This window comes from Canis lupus, chromosome 37, assembly GCF_003254725.2.
Source record: "Canis lupus dingo isolate Sandy chromosome 37, ASM325472v2, whole genome shotgun sequence".
Taxonomy (NCBI): Eukaryota; Metazoa; Chordata; class Mammalia; order Carnivora; family Canidae; genus Canis; species Canis lupus.
The window spans coordinates 14,522,775-14,546,246 of NC_064279.1; the positions used below are offsets into that span (position 1 = coordinate 14,522,775).

At 40.9% G+C, this 23,472-nt stretch overlaps 1 protein-coding gene and 1 non-coding gene across 7 annotated transcripts in view; one reads left to right on the forward strand and one right to left on the reverse strand.

Moving 5' to 3' along the window:
• PARD3B (par-3 family cell polarity regulator beta) overlaps positions 1-23,472 on the forward strand; it is a 981,548-nt gene that overhangs the window by 917,593 nt on the left and 40,483 nt on the right. For all 6 annotated transcript variants that reach the window (XM_049106749.1, XM_049106751.1, XM_049106754.1 and 3 more), the window contains one exon: positions 10,101-10,180. In XM_049106749.1, the coding sequence (XP_048962706.1) occupies positions 10,101-10,180 (80 nt within the window). The remainder of the gene's footprint in view (positions 1-10,100; positions 10,181-23,472) is intronic.
• LOC112656825 (small nucleolar RNA SNORA62/SNORA6 family) lies at positions 4,367-4,517 on the reverse strand. Its single transcript, XR_003134689.1, has one exon. It is a non-coding gene; the product is annotated as a small nucleolar RNA SNORA62/SNORA6 family (small nucleolar RNA).

The window sequence follows — 23,472 nt, forward strand, 5'->3', positions numbered from 1 at the left end:
CATAATGTGGCAACTGTATGCAAGATAACTTTTACAAATGTGCATAAGTTAGAAGGGACCTTAAGGATTTATTTTCACTCAGATGTTTTCCAAGGGAGGAAAATATAGGCACAGAATGGTTAAAAGGCTTCCCCAAGAGTTATTTTTAAAATATTTTTATTTGCTGTATTTTCTAAACTAGCAGATGTTCTAAACTAGTCTATAAACTGAATACCCAGTTATTTGACAAAATTACTGAAATTAAATTAGAGAAAATAAACACTTCAGAAATAATGGTTTGAAAGAGTGTGTGTACTTTTGCTTCTCTAGATAGCATATTTCTAAATATGTATCTCAGCATAATATAGTTCACATTGCCAAAGAGAAATCATTTACAACCTATTTTGATTAGTTTCTTTTTGTTTAAATGAAGTATGGTGAGTTTCGCTCCAAATATGTAACATTTCAGCAGAGTGTCTTCATATTAGAGGATGCTCAAAGACAAGTTCCTAACTTTTTTAGATATTTTCATCATGTGTATTCCTTCAAAAGTCTTTAAGCCAGACCTATAGTTAAGTAAGAGGAATGTAATTAAAAGAAAGCTTCTGGAAACTGCTCAAAAATATCTGTCATGTTACCAACTTGAAATGAAAGGCGTATTTCCTAAAATGGCATCCAAATTTTTATACTTTGCATCTTAATCTTATGATGGGTCTGGCAACATGAAACGTACTTTTGTGTAATGGATCTGACTAGGACCTATTTGTAAATGAGGATGTTGTGTAGAGGTGAATAAGCTGGATTGCAATTTTGTACCACGTTTCCGTCACAGCAGCTTTTAAATTTCCTCAGGAAAATTGACTCAAGGGACTTAAATTACAACATTGGCAAAAATGTGTCCCAACCTGTGGGAACTGGAAAACATGCTAATTTTGAATTGTTTCCACTTTTTATCATCAGACATTTGCAGAAAATCCTGTGTGATTTATTCCTTTATTTGTAATGAATTGTTAAAACATGTTTGAAAGGGCATTAAATCTTCCCCTCTGCCATTAATCTGCAAATGGGAGAAATCGGAGGTTAAATGGCCTCTTTAGTATATTGCTTTGTGAAACTGCTGATTCCAGCAATGCCAGGCTAGAAATACATACTAATTTAAGGAACCCTGAATGTAACCAGCAAGCCCCTTGCTTTTGTAGAGAAAAGACTAATAGCTTTATATTAACAAGGCTCTTAACATCCCAGCCAGCAGTAGGCATTGAGTGAATGAAATTGGGAGAACTCCCATGGCCTAAACCATCTTAATTCAACATTCCTCGTACGCCAAACCCTCCTGATAGGCTGTCATCGGCTGTCATAAGCCAGCCAAACTGGATCGCCACTGCAAGGCACACCAGGCATGAGCCTTTCAAGTTGTTTCTGAATAAGCTCTCTGAAGTTTCTCTTCCTGAGCTTTATTAGTAGAGAAAGATAAATATGCCCCAAATCCAAGCATAAGTTCTATCATTACATTGTTTTGGAAAAGACTAGGTTTCTCTTATGGCTTAAGTTGAAATTATTTCTATCAGATGTATATTTAGGTCATTACATTTAAAAAAAAAAAAAAAAACCCTGCATGATACCAAGCGAGATAAAGGGCTTCTTTAAAAAAAATTAATTGGATCAAAGCCGCTGACCTTATTTTTTTATGATGAGGGAAATTACCTAATAAGGAGTGCTGGAAGCAGGAACATTTCTGAGTCTTATTGCGCACAGAGCAAAATGAGAAATGAGCTTATAAATGCTTGTGCCTGTTCTCTTTCCCCTCACTCTCTCCTAAAGTGGCCTGACTTCTTAAGGATCTAACTACAACCTATAATTAGTTTCTCTTTGGCAGTCCTCTATCTGCAGTTTCCTACCCTCAGTTCACAGCTATTTGTAAAAATCTTTGTACCCAACACAATAATCTGTATTGCCACCATTTCTGATTAGGATATAAAAGTTGATCAAGTTATAGGGGGAGATTAGATAAATTATGATTTATCCATAAATGGGATGTTATATAGCTATTAAAATTTATGTTTGTGAAATATTTCTGGTAGCACAGCAAAATGCCAATAATAAATAGTTGGAGAAGAAAACTATATGCCACTAGAATATGTATATATTAAAAATATTAACAGAGGTCATCTTTTGAAGATTTAGGGAGAAAAATCCATTCAATCTGTTTTTTTTTAAATAATGGAAGACAAATTTATTCCCATCGTTTCTATTAACTAGCACTGTGTCCCTGAGGAAAAGGACTTTTTCTCATCTCTATGTTTTATTAGAGTTCATAGCACATGACTATGTGTCTACTTAAGAGACACTAACAAATGTTTATTTACTTAGAAGTATTAATCTGATTTTCTCAGCATGATAGAATAAGGCAATAAGCATTTGTTTTGGGGTCTTTTTTTTGGGGGGGTTGCTTTTAGGGGGAAAGTGATAAAGATTTTCAATACCCTGGAGTCCTGCATTCTCTCCCTATCAATCCACAGAAATCATTCTCAATAAACACCAATCACTATCTCATTTCCAATTCCCACCTACACTTCCGCAGAACTTATGTTAGTCACTGTTCAGTGACAGAGAATAATATCCACTCAAGCTAGTTTAAGCAAGAACAAATTTATTGCACCAAAATAATGGGCTTACAGAATCTTAAGGACAATCTAAAGGAATATAATCTTAGCTAAGATTTCATGACTGATTTCTCAAGCCACACCACAGAACCAGGCTACCAAGGGAGCTGCTGCCACTTCTAAGAAAGCTTTTGGCTCCAGAGCCATATAATAATGCCTGTATCAGGAATCACCATAATTAAGAAAGCCACAATCAGGAAGCCGCCTTTAGTGATGCTAACTCCAAAGCTAAGTACAAAAGCTAGACTCCACCCCAGAAACTTGAATGACACATCTGCTAAAACTGCTGAGGAAACCCAACAAAGCTTTAATTATCAGAATAACCAGTGGAAGTGTAGCTACTTCAATAGCCCAACTTAAATCATACTAGTAAACTGACCACAAGGGCATTGTGGGAAAGGCAGATTTTGCTTTCCAAGCCCTGTAGTTCAGGTTGACACTCTGCAAGGAGGGAGGTTCGGGTAAAACACTTCAACATATATTGACCACAGACCTTTTCTTACTGCAGTTCTTGACTGCTTTTGACACTATTGGCCACACCTTCATTCACGGAATGCTTTTCTTTTGATTTCTGTAACCCTCTCTCCTACTTCTCTTCCAGTCAAACTGCTGTTCTAGACCTTGTCAGATTTCCTCCTGGGTTCAACTTGTGTTTTTCTGCCCCTTAAATGACAGTGATCCTAGGAATATTATTGGTATTCTTCTCTGTTTTCATTGCATATCTTTTCTTCTGTTCTGTGTCTACAGATTCTCCCTGGGCATTCTAATCTTTCCCAAGGTTTTTGGTATCATCTATAGGCTGAATCCCAATTCTCCATCTCTAGTCCAGGTTTCAACATTGCAAACTTTAACACTCAACTGCCTATCAGACATCACCATCAGATGTCCCATTCAAGCTCACTATATCTAAGTATCCCCTCCTCCCATCCCTACCCTTGCCACTAAATCTATTCCTCCCTCATTCCCATCTTGGCAGTGGTTACCAAGCCCGTCTAGTTGTTAAGCTCAGAAAATCGTGCATTATTCCAGACACATCCTTCCTATTAATCCTTAGTCAGTTATTGAACCTGTGCCCCTTAACATTCTTATAGCACTCCCTTGCCTTTATATTTTTTTCTTTTAAAAAAAAAAACAACTTTATTTTACATCAACCCTATTTCCATTTTGTTTGCCATTGTGGAAAAGCAGCTTAAGAGCACTCAGTGGTTGTCCCAAGTCATGCAGTGGCCTGAACAGTGGGAGCTCCAGACGTGGTAGGCTGAGCTCTCCAGTCTTCAGTAGGAAACTCTGAATAGGCACAGAGGGCACCTGCACGCCTTCAGACCAGTCTGCGTTTTCAGGTTGAGTAGCAGTGAAGTCAAGAGATGGAGCAGTCCATTTACCCTGAAATTCCTCCTTGGGCACAGCCTTTTCAGCAGTGGCCTGCTCTTCCTTTCCAGTTTCTTCAGGATCTCTGTAGAACTGGAGATCAGGCAAGACGTCCCATGGGTGTTCACAGGAAATGGTGCCGTGCCTTGCAGAACTTCCTGGGCCAGCATCCACCACATCAGACCCACTGAGTGACTCCCTTTTAGCAGGATTAATCAAGTTTTTCTGAAAACAGAAAGGCCCAGTAATACCTGAGAGGCCCACGCAGTTAAGAAATATGGAGAAAAGCAGAAGAAAACACAGGCCATTTTAAAATGTTTCTGTTTTCCCTTAAAGCTCTGACACATTTGAATTATACTTGTGGCAAGAATTACTGTAGAACTCTACTCATTGGGCCAGAGATTCTTGTGCTATCAGTGAAATACTTACCCTCATGTAGCACACTACCTACACTTCTGAGTTCATTGGCCAGCCAGTGGCCTCCACTCTAAGCTAACAATGTGTGAGCCTTTATCCTTTGGTATATTCCCTAGGTTAGGTCTTAATCATCTCAGGCTCAAACTATCACTGAAACCTCCACACTGTGGCAAGAATAATCTCCCTAACCTGTAAATATGTCCCGTCACTTATCAAGTAGTCATTCTCAATGACTTTACCATCACCTAAGTTCCTTGGCATGGCATATGAGCTCCTCCAAGATATGGCCCATGGCTGTATCTCCAGATATTGGACTCTGGGGTCAGACATACCTGATCTTTGTCTCAGATTTTCCATGCACTAGCTATATGAGCATCTACTTAGTATTACCATTTGAAAAATGGGGCAACCAGTGGGGTTATTGGGGAATATTGACTAGACTGATTAAATAAAACATATAGCATTTTGCTTGACAAACAGTAAGTACCAGATAACTGTTAAATTGTAGTAGTGATCAAAGAAAAAACATAAATGGAGGGATAGTTCATATTCATGAATAGAAAGACTTAATATTGTCAAGATGTCAGTTCTTCCCAACTTGATCTATATATTCAATGTGCTCCTTACCAAAATCCTAGCAAGTTATTTTCTTGATTCTAAAGAGTCTCAACAAACTGGTTCTAAAGTTTATATGGACAAGGAAAAGACCTAGAATAGCCTACATAATACTGAAGGAATACAAAGTTGGAAGACTGACACTACCCAACTTCAAGACTTATTATAAAGCTATAGTAATCAAGACAGTGTGATATTGATGAAAGAATAGACAAATAGATCAATAAAGCAGAATAGAGAACCAGAAATAGGCCCAAATAAATATTTATTGTGGTCTTTGACAAAGGTATACAGATGATACAATGGAGCAAATATAGTCTTTTCAACAAATGGTGCTGGAACAACTAGACATCCAACATACAAAAAAAAGGAATCTAGACACAGACTTTATACACAGACTTTATACCCTTTACAAAAATTAACTCAACATGAATCACCAACCCAAATTTAGAATGCAAAACTATAAAACTACTAGAAGATTACATAGGAGAAAACAAAGCTAGATGATCATGGGTTTGGTAATGACTTTTTAGATATGACACCAAAGGCAAGATCCATGAAAGAAAGAATTGGTAACCTGGACTTCACTAAAATTAAAAAGTTCTGCTCTGCAATAAAAACTGTCAAGAGAATGAAAAGATAAGACACAGACTGGAAGAAAATGTTTACAAAAGACACATATGACAAAGAACTGTAAACTAAAACTACAAAAAACTCTTAAAACCTCACAATAAGGAATGAAATAAATCAATTAAAATATGGCCCAAAGACACCTTAACAGACATCCCATCAAAGAAGATATCCAGATGGTAAATAAGCATATGAAAAGATGCTCTACATCATATGTCATCGGGAAAATATAAATTAAAATAACAATGAGTTATCACCGCACACACATTAGAATGGACAAAATCTGGAACACTGACAACCCCAAATGTTGGTGAGGATGTGGAGCAACATGAACTCTCATTCATCACTAGTGGGAATCCAAAATGATACCACCACTTTAGAAGATAGTTTAGCAGTTTCTTACCTGACTAAACATATTCTGAACATACAACCCAAGAACTGCACTATTTGGTATTTACAAAAATTGAAAATGTATCTTCACACAAAAATCTGCACACAATGTTTATAGTTGCTTTATTTATTATTATTGCCAAGCCTTGGAAGTCACTAAGATGTCCTTTAGTAGATGAATGGATAAATAATCTGTGGTACATCCAGACAATATAAAATTATTTAGCACTAAGGAGAAATGAGTTATCAAGCATGAAAAGACATGGATGGAACTTAAATACATATTACTAAGTGAAAGAAAACAATATAAAAAGGCTATAGACTGTAAGATTCCAACTACATGACATTCTGGAAAAGGCAAAACTTTGGCAACAGCAACCCATGGTTGCCATGGGTTTGGGGAGAGGGAAGAATGAGTGGGCAGAGCATAGAGAATTTTTAGTGCAGTGAAAATATTCTTTATGATATCATAATGATGGACACATGTCATACATTGTTCAAACCCAAGAGACTGTACAACCCCAATAGTGAGTCCTAATATAAACTCTAGACTGTGGATGATGATTTGTCAATATAAGTTCATCAATTGTAACAAATGTAGCACATGGTGAGGAGGGTGGTAATGGCGGAGTCTGTGCATGTGTGGGGCAGCGGGATCTGAACTCTACATTTCTCTCACTTTTGCTGTGAAACTAAAAGTGCTCTAAAAGCACGTAGTAGTAGTGGCAATAGCAGTTATAGCTGTAATAGTAGTAGTGGTGTTGTTATTACTATATCCTCTTCCCTAATGGGCTCTGTTTCTTCCTTTACCAAAATCTTGACTTTCCCTGAAGACACAGTGCTTTTTCTCTTCTAAATGCCTCCATGTTGTTTCATTTTTGCTCTCTCTGCTCAGAATGTCTTCTCCTGCTGCTCCTACCTTCTCCCCCACTAAAACTTCTCCTCATTCATATTCAGGTTTCAGATGAAGCTTCAACACCCATATGAAGCTGTCTTCAACTCCGCCAGGTGGACTTTGCTATCTGTTTCTTCAGACTCCTACTACCTCCTTTCTCATACTGACACTCTAGCAGTGATCTCATTGTACTGTAATCATTTGCAGACCTGTCTCCTCTATATTCAAAGAATGAAGAAATCCAGCCCTTATTCATTCCTTTAAATATAGTGCCTAGCATGGCATTGGGATATGGTAGCTGCTCAGTAATCCCTGGTTCAAAGATTGTTCAGATTGTTAAAGATGTTGTCATGTTTATAGAGAAGCATGGTATATAGATATAGATACAATATAAATATAATAAATATATACACAATTGGTGAATGAGAGAATAATTTTCAATACAGAAACACGCCACCCATCTTTGCTACTTCTGTGAAGTTTTTCCTGACACCTTCTGGTGTCACCTGGGCCATTGTTAGTAATGTCCTGAATGGCATTGGAACATACATTGTCCTACATCATTCTTTAATTATTTCACTTCTGATGCTTGTTTTTCCAATGAGACTAAAGCTCCCTTAAGATAAGGATCATCCTACATTTCATAAAATCTCTTATGCTGGTAACTCACCAGAAGATGAGGCACATGGGTGCTGAGACCCCAGAATGTGGACAGCCACCATTAGGCTAGGCCAGTTCTGGTAACAGTGCTAAAAGGATTAACTTGGAGTTTTGTGGCCAAAAGAAAAAAACTACTTTTTTTTTTTTTTTTAAGATTTTATTTATTTATTCATGAGAGACACAGAGAGAGAAAGGCAGAGACATAGGCAGAGGGAGATGCAGGCTCCATGCAGGGAGCCGGATGCAGGACTCAATCCCTGGGCCAAAGGCAGGTGCCAAACCGCTGAGCCATCCAGGGATCCTGAAAAAGATTACTTGTAAATGTCTAAAGCCATACTAGGGGACAGCCCCGGTGGCTTAGCAGTTTAGCACCACCTACAGCCCAGGGTGTGATCCTGGAAACCTGGGATGGAGTCCCACATCGGGCTCCCTGTATGGAGCCTGCTTCTCCCTCTGCCTATGTCTCTGCCTTTCTCTCTCTCTCTCTCTCTCTCTTTCATGAGTAAATAAATAAAATCTTAAATAAATAAAGCCATACTAGGGATGCATAAGCACAATGTTCTCCACCAACCACAATTAAATAACCTTCAGCATAGTTCTGGTATTCGAGCTAATTCTTCCTACATAAAAAAAAAGTTTAAGAACAAAACCTTAGTTAGAAGTGGCTGAGGACAATAATTGTATCCTTCGCTTCTGCTTTTTCTATACCATTTATTTATCCCGTTTGTCTGATACCACCCTTGTTTCTGATCTTTGTTAGAAAAGTCAGTGGTTTAAATCAGGACTTGTATCCTAACGCTTGTAGTCGCTTGTGAGTTTGTATGTGCAGTCTTCATCCCTACCTTTGTAATTCACTGGGCTATTGCCCTTTCTTATAACTCCAGCCACTCCTCTTCCATGTATTGGTGAAATATAGAGAGGTTTTTCAGGATACATTCTGATGAGCCTTCAGTAATAACTGGACACCAGGAATAGTCTTTCTTACTCTAAATAAGTGTATATATTTGTTTTGCAACAACTTCCACAGTACATCCTCCCTACACATGTCACCCAAGCTAGGATGGTGGTTTTATAGAGAGCTAGAACTTTTGGCAAGAAGAAAATAACTTGCACATCGAGTACTACCTAGAAAAATTTCCCCTACTGACTTGACACCTTTACTTCCCGTGCTTACTAGCAAATTCTCTCTTCCCCCCTTATAATGTCCAGGTGTTCTGTTTGCCCCCTCCATGCCCATTATGTGATGGCCAGCCCAGCCTAAGAGCCAAAACATAAATGATCCACAAACCCACCTGTGTTGACATGAACAGGTCATTACCTGTTGATGTAATTGATAAGTCAACAAGTACTTTTAAATACCTGGATGTGTTCATCCTGTTTTTGATTGCTATGAGAGCTGCAGAAGCACTATGTATACAGTTTTTACAGTTACAGAACTAGCACACTTTATTGAGAACATACTGGGGCCACGCACTGCTCTTCAGAGTCTCAGAGGCTGATGGAAGAGACCCGAAGAGAGGTCAACATGGGAAGCACAAAGGAAGGGAAAAAAATAATAAAGATCAACCCTAGCTAGAAAAGAGGTCCTGACTTCTCTGTGGTAGTTGCCAGGGGAGGGAATTAAGTGAGGTTTGGGTAAGGGAGGGCTTCATGGAAGCTCTGGAGTAGACAGTAACTTGTCACCAACCCCTGTTAGTAAAGAAAGGTTTGGAAAAGGTACTTTTCAAAAATATGGCCCTGGGAAGCCTAGGTGGTTCATTCGATTGGGTGTCTGCCTTCGGCCTCAGGTTGGGATCCTGGGATCAAGCCCCACATTGGGCTCCCTGCTCTGCTTCTCCCTCTGCCCCTCCCCCACTTGTGCTCTCTCACACACATGCACTCACACTTTCTCTCTCAAATAAATAAAATTTCAAAGAAACACAAAAATACGGTCCTTGTCTTAGGCAACAGGAACTTAGGAGACATGATAACTAAATGTAATAGGGGATCCCAAAACAGGAAAGTGGTTGGATAAAAATCCAAGTCAACTGTGAGCTTTCGTTAACAATAATGTGTCAGTATTGATTCATTAATTGTAAGAAACATACCACACTAGTGTGTGATGTTAGTAATAGGGAAACTGAGTTCCGGAAACCCTGTACTGTTTCTCAGATTTTTTATAAGTCTCAAACTGTTCTAAAAACTAAAGCCTATGTAAAGGGGGAAAAAATGGTCTTTCAGCCTACTGAATCTCCCTGGCTTAGTGACAGGAAGGAGTCAGTTTGACAGTGACCCTTTTTGAAAGAAGTGACTTTGTTGTTAAATGCCATGTTTGTGGCTTGATCATCAATTCCAATAGCAATACTGAGATCCTGCTTGCTTTTCCACAGTTGATTTTTGGCAGGCAGCAGCAGCATTTGTGCACTGATTATAATTTTGCAATGCATTGTCAGTAACCAGGGTGTATAATGGATCTTCATCTCTAATTACTTTTCTCTCCACAGGTGTCTGGAAAGGGTCCAGATGGGACTGCACACAATGTCCGCTTTGAGGGGATGGAGAGACAGTACGCATCCTTACCCAGGTAGATCACTCAGGGGTCTCCTCTCACTAGCTTACCTACAAATAAAGTCTTTAGAGAAATCTACATGAAATAGAAATCTGGCTTTGAAATTGGGAATATGTTATAATTTTCCTTACTCCCGTCTGCTACAACCCTCGTGCCATCTTCACAACTGTGCTAATAATTGAAACACTTGTGGGTTATTTTTTAAGAAAAGAAAATAGTATATCATTGCAATTGAACATGTCAGCAAGAATATCGTATACAGAATGGAAATCCTAAGCCATTGCTATAAAAATAGTATTGAACATCCTGCACCAAGCTTAGGGACAGTAAAATAGTAAATCCTCTGTCCTAGCAGTTACCTACAAGGAAGGGCAAGCCAACCTTAACCTTGGAGCTTCGTGTGGGTGTTAAAAAGCAGGAGAGAAATGTGAACCTGGGAAGATGTTCTGTGCTTGATTTAGAATCTGACCAGGTTTGCAAGGCAGTCAGCAAATATTGCTGAGAGGCGCAGACACAGTGGGGGAAGGAAAACAATCGCGTGGGAAAAGTTCGCTTGGTGATTCTGGCCTAACACGATCCACTTAGGCTGTAACTAGACACCCCTGAAAATGAGATACAATTCTCAAAGGCTTGTGCTCTTATCTGTGAGATGAAGAATAATTTTGGTCTGCTATCAGTAGCACATGACAAAGAGGAAAACTTTCCAAGATTATGTCTAGTGCAGCTACTATGGGAGTGAAGAGGGAGTGTGAGAAATCTTGAGTTTGGGGGGTAGTGGGGGGACAAACAAAGAAAGGTTAATGCCAGCCAAAAAACTGAAATGTTACGGAATATCTCCTTTTAAGAAGAGGGGAGAGGATCCTAAATAGAGCTTTTTCATCAAAGTGGAATTGTTGAAGTGTTATCCCAGAGGGAGTTACTGTGTTGAGTTTCACACTGGCTATAATTCTGTGTGTGAATCTACAAAAATACCATCCTGGATATTGCAACAGGCATAGCCTAAGTGACCATCTGCTCTTATAAATAGTATGTTGATTTTCAAAAGTAATAAAATCTGAGCTCTAGTAGAGAATCAATTGTTAACACTGATTGGGCAGGATACTCAAACTACAATATTTTAAAAGCTTCCATACAACTGTATCTTATTTATCTCTCTGCTTTCTTTTTTGGTATGTTGTCTCATAGTCTCTTCTCATTCTTGATTTCTTTCCTCTCCTTATTTTTCCCTGGCCTAGTATTTTGTTTTCATTTTTTAAAAAATGGAAGTCATCTCCAAAATTTGTTTTAAATATAACATTTCTGGCTTTCAATGTTGAAATGTATGGAAATTGTGGTAAGGCAGATGGAAAGTAGTATGTTCTTATGAGAGGGAAGAAAAAAAAGAAAAAACTGGATACAGTTTAGTGTCTCCTGGCCAACTTGCACCAGACTGCGGAAATGGATTTTTTTTTTAGTACAAATCAAAAACACAAAAATAACATTGAAAACTCTAAATTTCTCTCATTCATTTTCCATATATCTATTAATTATCTACTCTGTATTGAGCCCTGAGGATATAGAGACTGGAGACACAGTGCCAGTCCATCCCCAGGACTCTACTCTCTCAGACAGGTGGCAGCAAATAAACGTTGTATGACAGTGCAACAAATACTTGGTTTAGTAATTATTAGCAGAAAGTCCTCTGAATTTCCAACTCCTATTTATTTTTGCTAATAAGCCCTGAAATGCTTAATCATGGCTAACTCTCAACAAGCCTATTTTAGGATTAAACATTGCAGAGCGAGTTTTCTGACAAAGGCGATACATTTATGCTGTCTGTGGCTCTAGAGCTATCATCACAATGCATGAGTTGACAAAATCCTGCCAACCCCAAGAATATAAAGTAGTTAGAGGGAAAGCATCTCAGACCAAAAGCAGTTCTGACCAACAGCACTCACACAGATGCATGGTGGTAGGAGTGATTAGCTGCATGAGCAAACAGACCTTGGTGGCTACCTGGCAACCAGAAGTCGCCATGATGGACAATAAATGGTATTCAGACAAATGCACGTGAGGTCCCTGGCACAAGTTTTCAAATGGAGGAGTTCCACCTCAGGTTTCCATCTCAACATCTGAAGAGGGGGTTGCAGGATATCCTCACCAATGTGCTCCAGCCCATGCGGGTACTCCATCTTTACCCAACAAGATGCAGAATGAAGAGGCAGGGGACCCACTTGGCTTTAAGAAGGTATACAGATCCAGCTCTGTGTGCCAGTGACATTTACCCTGGTTTTCTAGTCTTCCCCACCCTGGAGATTTTCCTGTTCTCTTGCCTGAATCACAGCAGCTCCCTGCTCTCTCCCTTTGTCAAGAGAGGAAGGTGAGCACATCTCTGTAGGCACTGGATCCATCCCCTCTTTGTCACAGAGGCAGGGAGCTTTACGATATTTGATATTTATGGAGTTAAATTTTTAATTGAAAATGGGAATAATTCAGGAGTGCCTGGGTGGCTCAGCCAGTTAAATTTTCCCACTCAGTTTCAGCTCGGGTCATGATCTCAGGATCCTGAGATGGACCCCCAAGCCCAGCTCCATGCTCAGCAGGGAGTCTGCTTCTCCCCCCTCTCTCATCCCCTCCTTCTGCCCCTCCCCCTGTTCAAGATCTCTCTCTCTCTCTCTCTCTCTCTTTCTCTCTTTCTCTCAAATAAATAATTCTTTTAAAACAATAGGAATAATTCTATCTATGGGAAGTTGGTGGCCAACCTTACAGTGAACTAAATGTGCTCCTGGCTGATTTGGTTGCCATGTGGTTTGTGGAGAGCATCACAGGAGTTTTTAAGTCAACTCAGTAATGCTGATTTATATGCCAAATTTGGAACCATTGACACACAGAGAGAGAAAGTGCACACACACCCCTCACACACCCTCTTCTCCAGGCATGGCGTGAGTCAGTAGCCCTGGTCAAGAGGCACCGTGCTATGCTTTCTTGGAGTTCAGCCATCTTTAAAGTGCGCTCCTGCAACCTGCTGCCCTGCTGAAAGACCCTTCCCAAAGTAGAGCCAGAGCCCCAGCCAGCCCTGGAAGAAGACAGTTCCTAGCACTCAGGAGTTAAGGATGTTGCCTAAGGCTAAGGGCTAAGGATGTTAAGTATCATTGTTAAGCAATGTTAAATCTTCTGTCTCTGAAGAAAAATGACTTTATTTCTTGTTTCCTGAGGGTGCTGTTTTGGAAAGCAGAGCATAGTTGTAATACGACCTCATTAGCAAATGCTAGGCTTTTACCAGGACGGATGTTTTGCCATCCTGGCCAGCCCCCCAATTTTCTCTGGTAGTAAACACAGTGAAGTCAGCATTCTCTAATTCTTGCCCGACACAAATTATTACTCACCCTGAGTGAGTAAGGAAGCGCTCGTTTCCTAGGCTGCTTTAAAGTGTGAACATCAGTGTATGTATTTTTGCAAACAGCTGCTTTTTCACGTCAGCCTCGGGGCCCTGCTCCGTTTTCGCGGGCCTCCTTGTGGTCAGCTCCTCCAGCAGCGAGCGCACCACAGGCCCGTCCCAAGCCACCATTGTTCCCACCTGGCCCATCCCTGGCCCTGTGGGATCCCATTATCCCTTCTCTGCAGATGGCTCAGGGCATCGGCACAAGATGTTGCTCCTCTGGGCTTATAATCAAGTGTTGAGTCCTAAGGAGTGAGCAAAAACATCTCTTCTGTGGTCCTATATATGTGGGCGGTGAAAGGTTGCTGGAAAAACTCATAAAAATGCCTTCGTTGGTTCCAGTACAAAATGCACATTATGCAGCCCCAGCTGGGCCTCTGCTGCTGTCCAGAATTTCTTTTAGTTGTGCTGTCGACTCCCCTGACTCTCCCACAGTGGCCATTCCAACCCTGTTCTACTCCCGTTAAAATCTGTGAAGATGACTAAAGCCCCCAAGCCCAGTCTCTAGAGATGACCTCACTTCCTCTCCTTTATGACCCTGAGACATTCATTCAACATGAGCTCCTCCACTTCTCCCCAGTTTGGACTCGCTGTCTTCACTGACCCTACTTCCCCAGGAGAGACAACGAGGGCACAGACTTGGGGTCAGGCCATAATTACAGCCCCAGCTCTGTTGCTTATCACCTGTGGGACTTTGGCCAAGTGATCTGACTGCTCCAGACTCAGTTTTTTCATCCACAAATAGGGGTGGTATTAGGGCCTCTGTATGGTGCTGGGATAAGTAGTAAGTACAGTAGTATAAGCAAAACCCTCAGTGAAGAGCCTGCCTGACATATTTTAAGGATTTTTCTTTTTCCTAGTGTTAGCTCCTTTTAATTTTATCTCTGGGGAAGACGTGTTTCTTTAGTGAGTCAAACCCATACAACAGCTCATTCCTGCCGGCTTTGTAGGGATCCTGTGCCATCAACTACCCCTCTCTCTGCTGTATCTTGAAGTCCCTTGGCAGTTGCTTCCCCCACCCACTGCCTACTACTGTAAATGCATAGGCTCTGAGAGCCCACAGCATGCACAAAGGAAGAGCCAGTGCCTGCATGGTGCTACGCTAGGGTTATAACTGAGACTAAAGGTTTAGCCAACTCTGGGGAAGGACCAGTGAGTGGTCCAGATGGTCAAGAGCAAGAGGGCATAGCAGACCAATATGATCTGAGTAACAAGCTGTGCTAGTAGACATGCTGGGAGACAGTAATTCTTATGGATAAGGAGTTTCATTTAAATCTCAAGTGGCAGGACTACCCCCATGCGCTTGATTCCAGTCCATCAGAGGAAACAAAGAACTTTCTTTCACCCAACTCTTTCCTCTAGGTCCCACATTTCCTCCCGTAAGAAGAGTGGCTCATATCTATTGACTCTCTTTCCACACCACCCACTGACATGGTAGCCTCTTGCCCCAAGTTTCTGATACTGGCACTGATAACTTCTAGCTGGTTCTGCCTGTAGCTCTTTTCCTCATGTAGATTATCCCTGAGCAACTGCCTTCATTCCTACAGATTCAGCTCTCACCATTATGATGATAATTCCAAAATGAACCTAGCTAACCTTGCTATCTCACTCTTCATGTGACCCCAGTTATAATCGCCTGCTTGACACCTCCATCCTCTACCTTCAAGAAAGAGGTTCCCATGCCCAAACTCAAGACCTCAATGTCATGTTTCTTTAGCTCTTCTTACTTTTCACTTCCATGACATTTGTTTGGCACCTTTCTAGTGCCACTAAAAACACCGTGGGTTAGATTATGAAGCTTTGCTGCCCCTCTCCACCCCTTGGATTATAAATTCCTCGAAATAGGGGATATTGTTTTATATTCATCATGTTTTATAACCACCACTAGGACCTAACATAGGACTATGTATATAACAGGTTTTCAATATATCAGCAGACAGATGAAAATAGATTTTTTTTATATAAGTAATTTATAGGAAAGAGTTTCTTCCAAGTTTTCATGACCATTTGTTTCAGGATGCTGTTTTCTAATAGAACACTAATTTTTCATGAGAATGCCTCTTTTCCCTGGAATCTGTAGAAGTCCAGACTTCTAAGCAGTCAACTCTGATGGAGTATTTACTGTGTGCCAGGCACTGTTCCAACTGCTTTATATCTACGGACTTGCTTAATGTTCACAACAATCCTGTGACTCTAGAGCTAACCCTATTATAATCCCTATTTCATAGGCAAGAGCACAAATACAATTGCCCAAGTTCAACAGGTAGAAATGGCAGAGGTAGGATTGGAACCCAAACAGTCTGGCTGCAAGTTTGTACATTTAACCTCTGGAACTAGGTTATACAGCTTAAGAGTCAGAACCAAACTCCGTGGGGGCACCTGGCTGGCTTAGTCAGTAGAGTATACAACTCTTGATCTTGGGGTTGTGAGTTTGAACCCCACATTGGGTATAGATACTACTTAAAAATAAAATCTTAAAAAAATCCTTGTTCTGTAGAATTACATACTGACTGATGTATTTAAAGGTAAATGGTCATGATACATGTAGCCTAAGCCCAAATACTTAAAAATAAATAAATCAATTACAAAAAAAAAAAGAATCAAACTGTGATTATCACACTCACCTTGTATCACTTGGTCACCTTTTTGTCTTTCTCCCTAAACTATAAGTACCTTTGAGGACAGGGACTATGTCTTACTCATCTTTGTATATGACACAGAACATTACTAATATACAGGTTAAGTAATGCCTTTCAACCATCTCTGTAAATGCTGTCATAAAATCAATTCTTTTCCCATCCCCTTGGGTCCTTCCCTTGAAATATGAACAATTTAATGTGTAATTGCTACATGAACATTAAGCAATATACTTTCTCTACCAAAAAGGAGACTCCTGTTTTGTTAGAACACTCCCGAGAGTTGAAAAAGCAGTATCTGCAAATTGGTACTTTGGTTCTTTAAGATTAAGAATAATATCTACCCAGAAAGAAAAAAATGACAAGATGTTTTCAGGGGCAGTGGGGGAAGCTGCAGGAGCATTCCCAAGGAGAGAGAGACTCCCTTTCCTGAGATTGATGCGGGACAGGGCCCTGCTCAGGCCATACTTGGCTCCCAGTCCTGATGTTGCTCTAACCCGTATTACATAAATTACTTGAGAGGGAGAAAAATGTGTCTATGATCGTCTGAAGCAGCTTTAACTTGGCTGTGTAATGAGAAGCAACATACTAGAATTGATTTTGGGTAGAAAGAGCAACTTTAGAGGAGCAAACAGCTTATGCTTGCTTCCTAGGAACCCAAAATAAACTTGCTTCCTAAGTGTGTTCCCACTGTTTTCGTATTGGGTAGGATTGTGTTCAGATCAGAAGAACATGCCATAAGAACAGACTTCCGCTTTAACATTTCAGTTGGTTCATTTTGTCGGTTTCAGCTTTCTTGTCTACATATGCTTTTGCCCACCCAGGAAGACTCAATCACAAGCACGCAGCTAATGTTGAAGCATGCGACCTGCACTGTGCCTACTACATTGTATTACCCTCGACAGCATTTGGTCTGGGCGTCCCCTGTGCCCTCTATTGTCATTTACCTGGCTGGTTGAGGACCGTCTCTCTCCCTGATTGCTCTGGTTCTCTTCAAGGGAGCTTCTGCTCTGCTCACAGCTATTCAGTTTTCCTTTGCCAACCTTACATTGTTTTATAGCATTTGCCAAGCAGATGGCAGTGACTTTCGAGCTCTGCAAAGATTTTCACCAATGCCACAGTCCTGGTCTTTGCTGAAGCTAAGCTAGTGATTGAGTGAGTGCAATGAAAACAAGAGCAGTCAGCACCTTAGGTGTATATGTGTGTGAGCTTGTATCCGGTGAGGGTGGGGCTTCAGCCATCTGGGCTGGGGAAGTGGACAGAGTCTCCATGTTGCCTAATTAAGGATTTCTGTCTGCCACAAAGCCAGTTTGTCAAATAAGAGGCTTCATGAACATATATGCACTGCTCCCAGCAGTCAGATGTTCAGCCAGGGTTTGAGGCCATTCCAGCTACTCCTTCTCCACAAGGGAAGGGGCCTGATGCCCCTCATCTAGATATGGCTGATCATGGCCAGTCTTTCTGACCCCTTCCTGGTAGCACAACTTTATCTGAACTGCTCCGTATTTGAAAGTCCACCTCTCAGTACTCAAGTCTGTGATCACTGCCCTGACTTTGGAGGGAAGCTGAAGAACCTGTCTAGATCATATCTTCTGCATCTGCATGCGACAGAATGTAATGCTTTTTTGAAAATCAGGGAAGCCCTGCTACCCCACCAGATTAAATTTCTCATTCTCTCCCCTCTGGCTCCCTGCACCGAAAATCTAGTCTCTGCTTCTCCTGCAGAGACTCCTGTAGTCAGCTGCCTGGTTGGCTTCTCTGACACCGCCTCACTCAATGCAGAAGACAAAATAATGAATTAGCAGCAATTTAATTCTTTGTGAAATGAAGATATCTCCATCGTCAACTCAAACTTCCTGAAAAATGCAAAAAGCCCTAGCGTGTAATACCACTTCAAGATGCCAAGCGGCTGAGATCAGGGGGTTAATGCTACTGCCATATCATTTTTATGTCACTTAGTTCCTCAGATAAAAGTCCATTTTAATCAACTTTTCATCATTTCCTCATAGCCAATATATCCTTGATGCCAGTTAGAATATTTAATATTAATTATTCAGTGGAAGTCCTCCATTATGAGTTTAGTTAGACGACTAGTGATTTAAAACATGTTAAGACCCATTACAGCACTGATGTCCCCAAAATAGTTTCAACTGAATCTTGATGGACCACATATATTAAATTCCACAGATCTTTACTTTTCCCTCATTGCTCCTAGAAAATATTGAACTATGACATGTCTGTTCACTAAGTACTCCTTTTAGAGGAGGGGGATGTGCCTGCTGTTTCAACAGTGCCAAATCTGACACTACCTTGAACTTGAAACATGGTGAGCTTGGTAAGCTGACTTCCATATTTTCCCTCCTACACATATTTGAGATTTAGCATTCATTTCCCACATCTCCAACCAAAAGAAAAGAAATGGTTTATTTTGTGCCTAGGCAGCTGCTCCATGCAGAATGTTGCTCTGTCTCTAATTTCTCATATTCCTTGGTTATTCTTGATGTTTTCCTATCGGATTGCCACTCTGCCATCTGCCACCAGAAGCTCATGGCCCTGGAATTACTGTGGTGAGTTTCCTGACCCTGCTGAAGTGCTTTTCATGATGCTCTCACTCTGCACCTGCCTCCCTCTGTCTTTTGCATCTCTCCAGCCATTCGCTGCTATGGCCTGGCCCAAGTTCCTCACTTTGTCCTTGTGTCAACCTACCACAGGCAGAGACACTCTGAATAAACCAAGTGTATTAATTCTTTACAATATCTGGTATGTGTTTGTGAGGGCTGTGTTTTATGATTCTTTGAAATGACATCACATCACTAAAACATGCAGGCATCTAGGATAAAAAGCAAGGGCCTCCCCAAATGCAGGAACACATGATGTCTTCCCCAGAAATAATGGAAGAGTGAAGTCATTAGGTTTAGTTTCCATTTTTGTCACCAAAATCTGCCCACAGATTGTCTCAATGATGCCATATTTACTCCTAAGCTAGACAATTATATTTGAAAAGGAAATCAAACCAAGAACAATGAAGGCAAAGGCAGAAGGGGCATGATGTAAATGTGTGCAACACCTAGCACGTGCCATGTACTTTCTATGGGTTGTCTCATTTTCTGCTCACCATCCAACTGGATAAGAGTCATTATGATGCTCATTTTGTAAAATAAAAAAATCCGTCCTTGAAGTGGCAAGATCAGAATCAGAATCCAAACTCAGTTCTTTCTGGTTTTCAAGATCTTCTTTCTTCTGCTTTAACATGCCACTAACACCGACAAGTTAGGGAGATGGTGGAATCCAGCAGCTTTCTTTTTGTTTTTTTTTTTTTTAAGATTTTATTTATTTATTCTTGATAGACATAGAGAGAAAGAGGCAGAGACACAGGCAGAGGGAGAAGCAGGCTCCATGCTGGGAGCCTGACGCAGGACTCGATCCCGGGACTCCGGGGTCATGCCCTGGGCTGAAGGCAGGTGCCAAACCATTGAGCCACCCAGGGATCCCCAGCAGCTTTCTTCTTGAGTAACATGAGTTCATGGGAAGGAAGATATCTTCGACCATATTAGAAATATATTCAGTGTTTCTTAGGGCTCCAAAGAACATGGGAAATGTTGAAACCTGTAGGTGGTGAAAAAGCAATAAAATACAATAAGACAAATAATAGGGAATTTATGGGAAAAAAGAACATTGCTTTTGAAGCGTATCATTCTTAGTCTTATATCACTGTTTTCCCTGAGTAAAAACAAGATAGCCACATTTTCCTTACAGCAATTATTCTGCTCCTATTGGGAGCAAAAACAAAGATGTAAATGGCTCCACATGGGGCTGCACAGGCAAAGGACTGCATACCTCAAGTGCATGGACCGGATTCCCAGCCCCAGATCGCACTCTGCACTGCCCTTCCAAAGAAGCACTTGTAATGGGGCATCAGGAAGGAACCAACACTTGATAACCATTTATTGTGCTCTGAGAACTCTGGTGGGTACTTTCAACTGTCCTCCCTTATTTCTAGCAACAATCCTGAAATAAGTATTGTTATCCCAATTTATAGATGAAGAAACTGAGGCTAGAGATACAAAGTAATATGGCCAGGGTTGCACATAGAATAAATGACGGGCTTTGGATTTAGTCTAGCTCCTTCTACCCCTGAAGCCTCTAACTTCTTTATAAATCAAGTTGTCTTGTGCCAGGTTGGCTATAAACAAGTAGGAGAGAAGCATTCAATGCCATCCCCTATTGAGGCAGACCTCTCTATGCTGACCCCATCCAAAATCACTACAATATGTAACTCTAGGACATGAACATGAACAAACCCCTAACAGGCATTCAAAATTACTAAGAATAGCAACCACGAACCACAGAGCTCCCCTTAGCATACATAAACACCCACCTCCTTCCTGCTGAAATATCTTCTAAACGGTGCTCTTTTTTAAAGACAACATGTTTGTTATGCTAGTGTTTAATATATATACCAATTGGTTCCACTTCAGCAGATTTCATAGCCAGGAAAGTATTGTTGCTTCTTTCACGGTATAGGCCTGGCAGATGCTCAGGGGACATGGCTGAGATGTAAATGCCAGATAACTGTGGCGGGATGGCATCAATTGACTGTATTGCTTCAAGTCCAGGGAAGAGAGCTTTGGCAGTCAATTAGCACGGAGGTGCCACACGAGCCCATCTGTGCCCTGGATTTCATGTGACACGGGCCCCATAACCTCAGTCTTTGTGCCAGCAAACACCTTGGTCCAGCTCCATTATTTCTAGCAAAGGCAAACATTTGCAATACAAATGTGGGAAGGGTTGGTACAAAAAGAGCAGCATCCAGAATGTGTTCTTGCTTATATTCCAAGTCTTCAATTAAGCCTAGATAGAAGTGGTTCGGGCTTGTCCCAATAGAGGGTTGTCCCCCTCAACAATCAGCAAAACTGACCCTTGTGGTTGAACATGGAATGACATGTTAAAAAGATAGGAACCTGGCAATTCTCACTGGCCACGCTCCACCAACAATATGCTCTGGGGCATGATAAGTCGCCTTTAAATTTGGCCATTGCTTGAAAGTGAAGACAGGGTGGTGACTGCTCAGATAAGGTTTCTGCCCACTAATTGCTTGCATGTAGCTGAGGCAAATGCACACCCATTTCCAGAAATGATAGTGTCTGACAGCCTGGCTTTTACAAGGTACCGGAAAGAGCTGTAATTGTTGCAGGAGAGGTTTAAGATGGAAAATAAGCACGTTGAGCTATTTTAAGGAGAAGTTTGCCACAATGAAGTTTTTCTTCTGGAAACAGGCCTATAAAATCAGGATTGGAGTTTGTGCTTGTCTGATCACTTTCCACTGATATGTTGGTGCCTTTGATAATTTATGCTAAATGGTCTAGACTGTGTAACACTCTTTCATGGTTTTGGGGTTTATTTGTTTGTTTGTTTTTTTTCCTAACATCCAGAATCAGGTCCATATATAAGACAGAGCTTATAGCCAGTATTTATATGAGTAATTTCTGGATATGCCCCATGTAATATGGCCAAGATAATGTGAGGACTGCTTTCTGTGGATTGGTTATAGACAAGTCACTTATGTTACCATCTTGTCAACAGCTTGAATTCCAGTTTGTACTTTTTCTGGTCACTTCCTTCATATCTGATTTTTTTAAAACCCAGATTAGTCCTGAATTGCTCAGAGCTAACTATGCAATTCTATTAACCTACACAGTTGAGCTGAAAAAAGTCATCTATGCTTGCTTATTCCTTCATTCAACAACTATTCACTGACTACCTACTGAGTACAATACACTCCGTAGGGCTTGAAGATACAATAAGAGGTCCACAAGACACAGTCCCTGCACCATGAAGCTTGTAATCAGGTGGAGAAGATGATAATTGTACAATCACAAAGAAAACATAAAATTTTAACTCTGCCCCTTATGAAAAACAAGAGCTGTGTGATTCCAGAAAATATGGGAATTTGGACTGAATCAAGGGAGCTGTGACCTGAAGGAGGTTAGAGAGTAGACATAAGGCACATTCCACACAGGGAGAACATGTGCAAAGATCTTGTGGCAGGAGATGGCACCATGAACTGAGAGACTGAAAAAAAGGCTGTGTGGCCGGGATGGAAACTGCAAGAGCCGAGCAGAAGTAGTTAGAGGTCAGACCATGAGTGGTTAAGTATGTTTGTATTCATTCAAACACTAAGTAGAAACTATTTATGGGTTTTAAGCAGAAGGAAGACATAGATTTGTGTTTCAATTTTTTTTTTCTACAGGCTGAAGAATAGATTGTAGGGAGTAAGGATGCAAACCAGTTCAAAGGTTATTGCTGTAGCTCAGGCAGGAGGTGGTGGGGCATCCAGGGGTGGTGGTGATGACAGCAGAGATGGGAAGAGATAGTGGGAAGTACTGACAGAATGTTCTAACGGATTGCATGTAGAGGTGCAGGGGGTAAGCAAAGCCAGGTGTCAAGAATGAATCCCCACCCAGCGGCATAGGTGATGGCACCATTTCTTGAGAGAACTGCTAGGAGAGGACTGGGCTTGGGGGGGTAATGTTGAGCGTGAGTTGAGACATGCTAGATTAGAAGTGCCTTTTAGAATTCCAGAAGGAGATCCTGAAATGCGCAGCAGAGATAGCTCAACGAGGATGGGAAGTGCGGTGGCTAATCCAAGAGGTTAGACCAATGTGTACTCTTGAACACAGAAGACCCTAGGGCATATTAAGGGTGATGATGTAATAACCGCTGAGTCTCCTACTCAGAAAGTACGAAAAGAAGCAGGTGGACAGTGCAAATTGCATAGGCCTGGCCTCCAGTCTGTGGTTGTGACATGTCCTCAGCTATATGGACAGGAAAGGCTTATCTATCCTTGTCTGTGTAATTTCATTCTGGAAATCATATTTTTCTCAAGTAGTAAGAGTTGGTGACTTAATGCCATGTGGCATTCTGTGACTAAGCATAGCTCTGACCCCATAAAGTAGAAGCATGAAAATAATAAGAAACAGTGGAAATCATTTTGGTAACTGTGCTGTCCTTATGAGACAGAATATTCTTGTTCTTCGGAAATATGCATTGAAATACTTAGGGGTAAAAAGGCACAAGTCTCCTATTTACTCTTAAATGGTTCCAGAAATAATAATATGTATATACAATACTATGCATGAGTGCATGCTTACAAATGTGGAGAGAAAGAGGGCGCATGGAGGGAGAAGGGAACAGACTGGAAGGAAAGAAGATGAATGAAAAAGTAATGAGGCAAATGTGAATGTGCCGGAAAT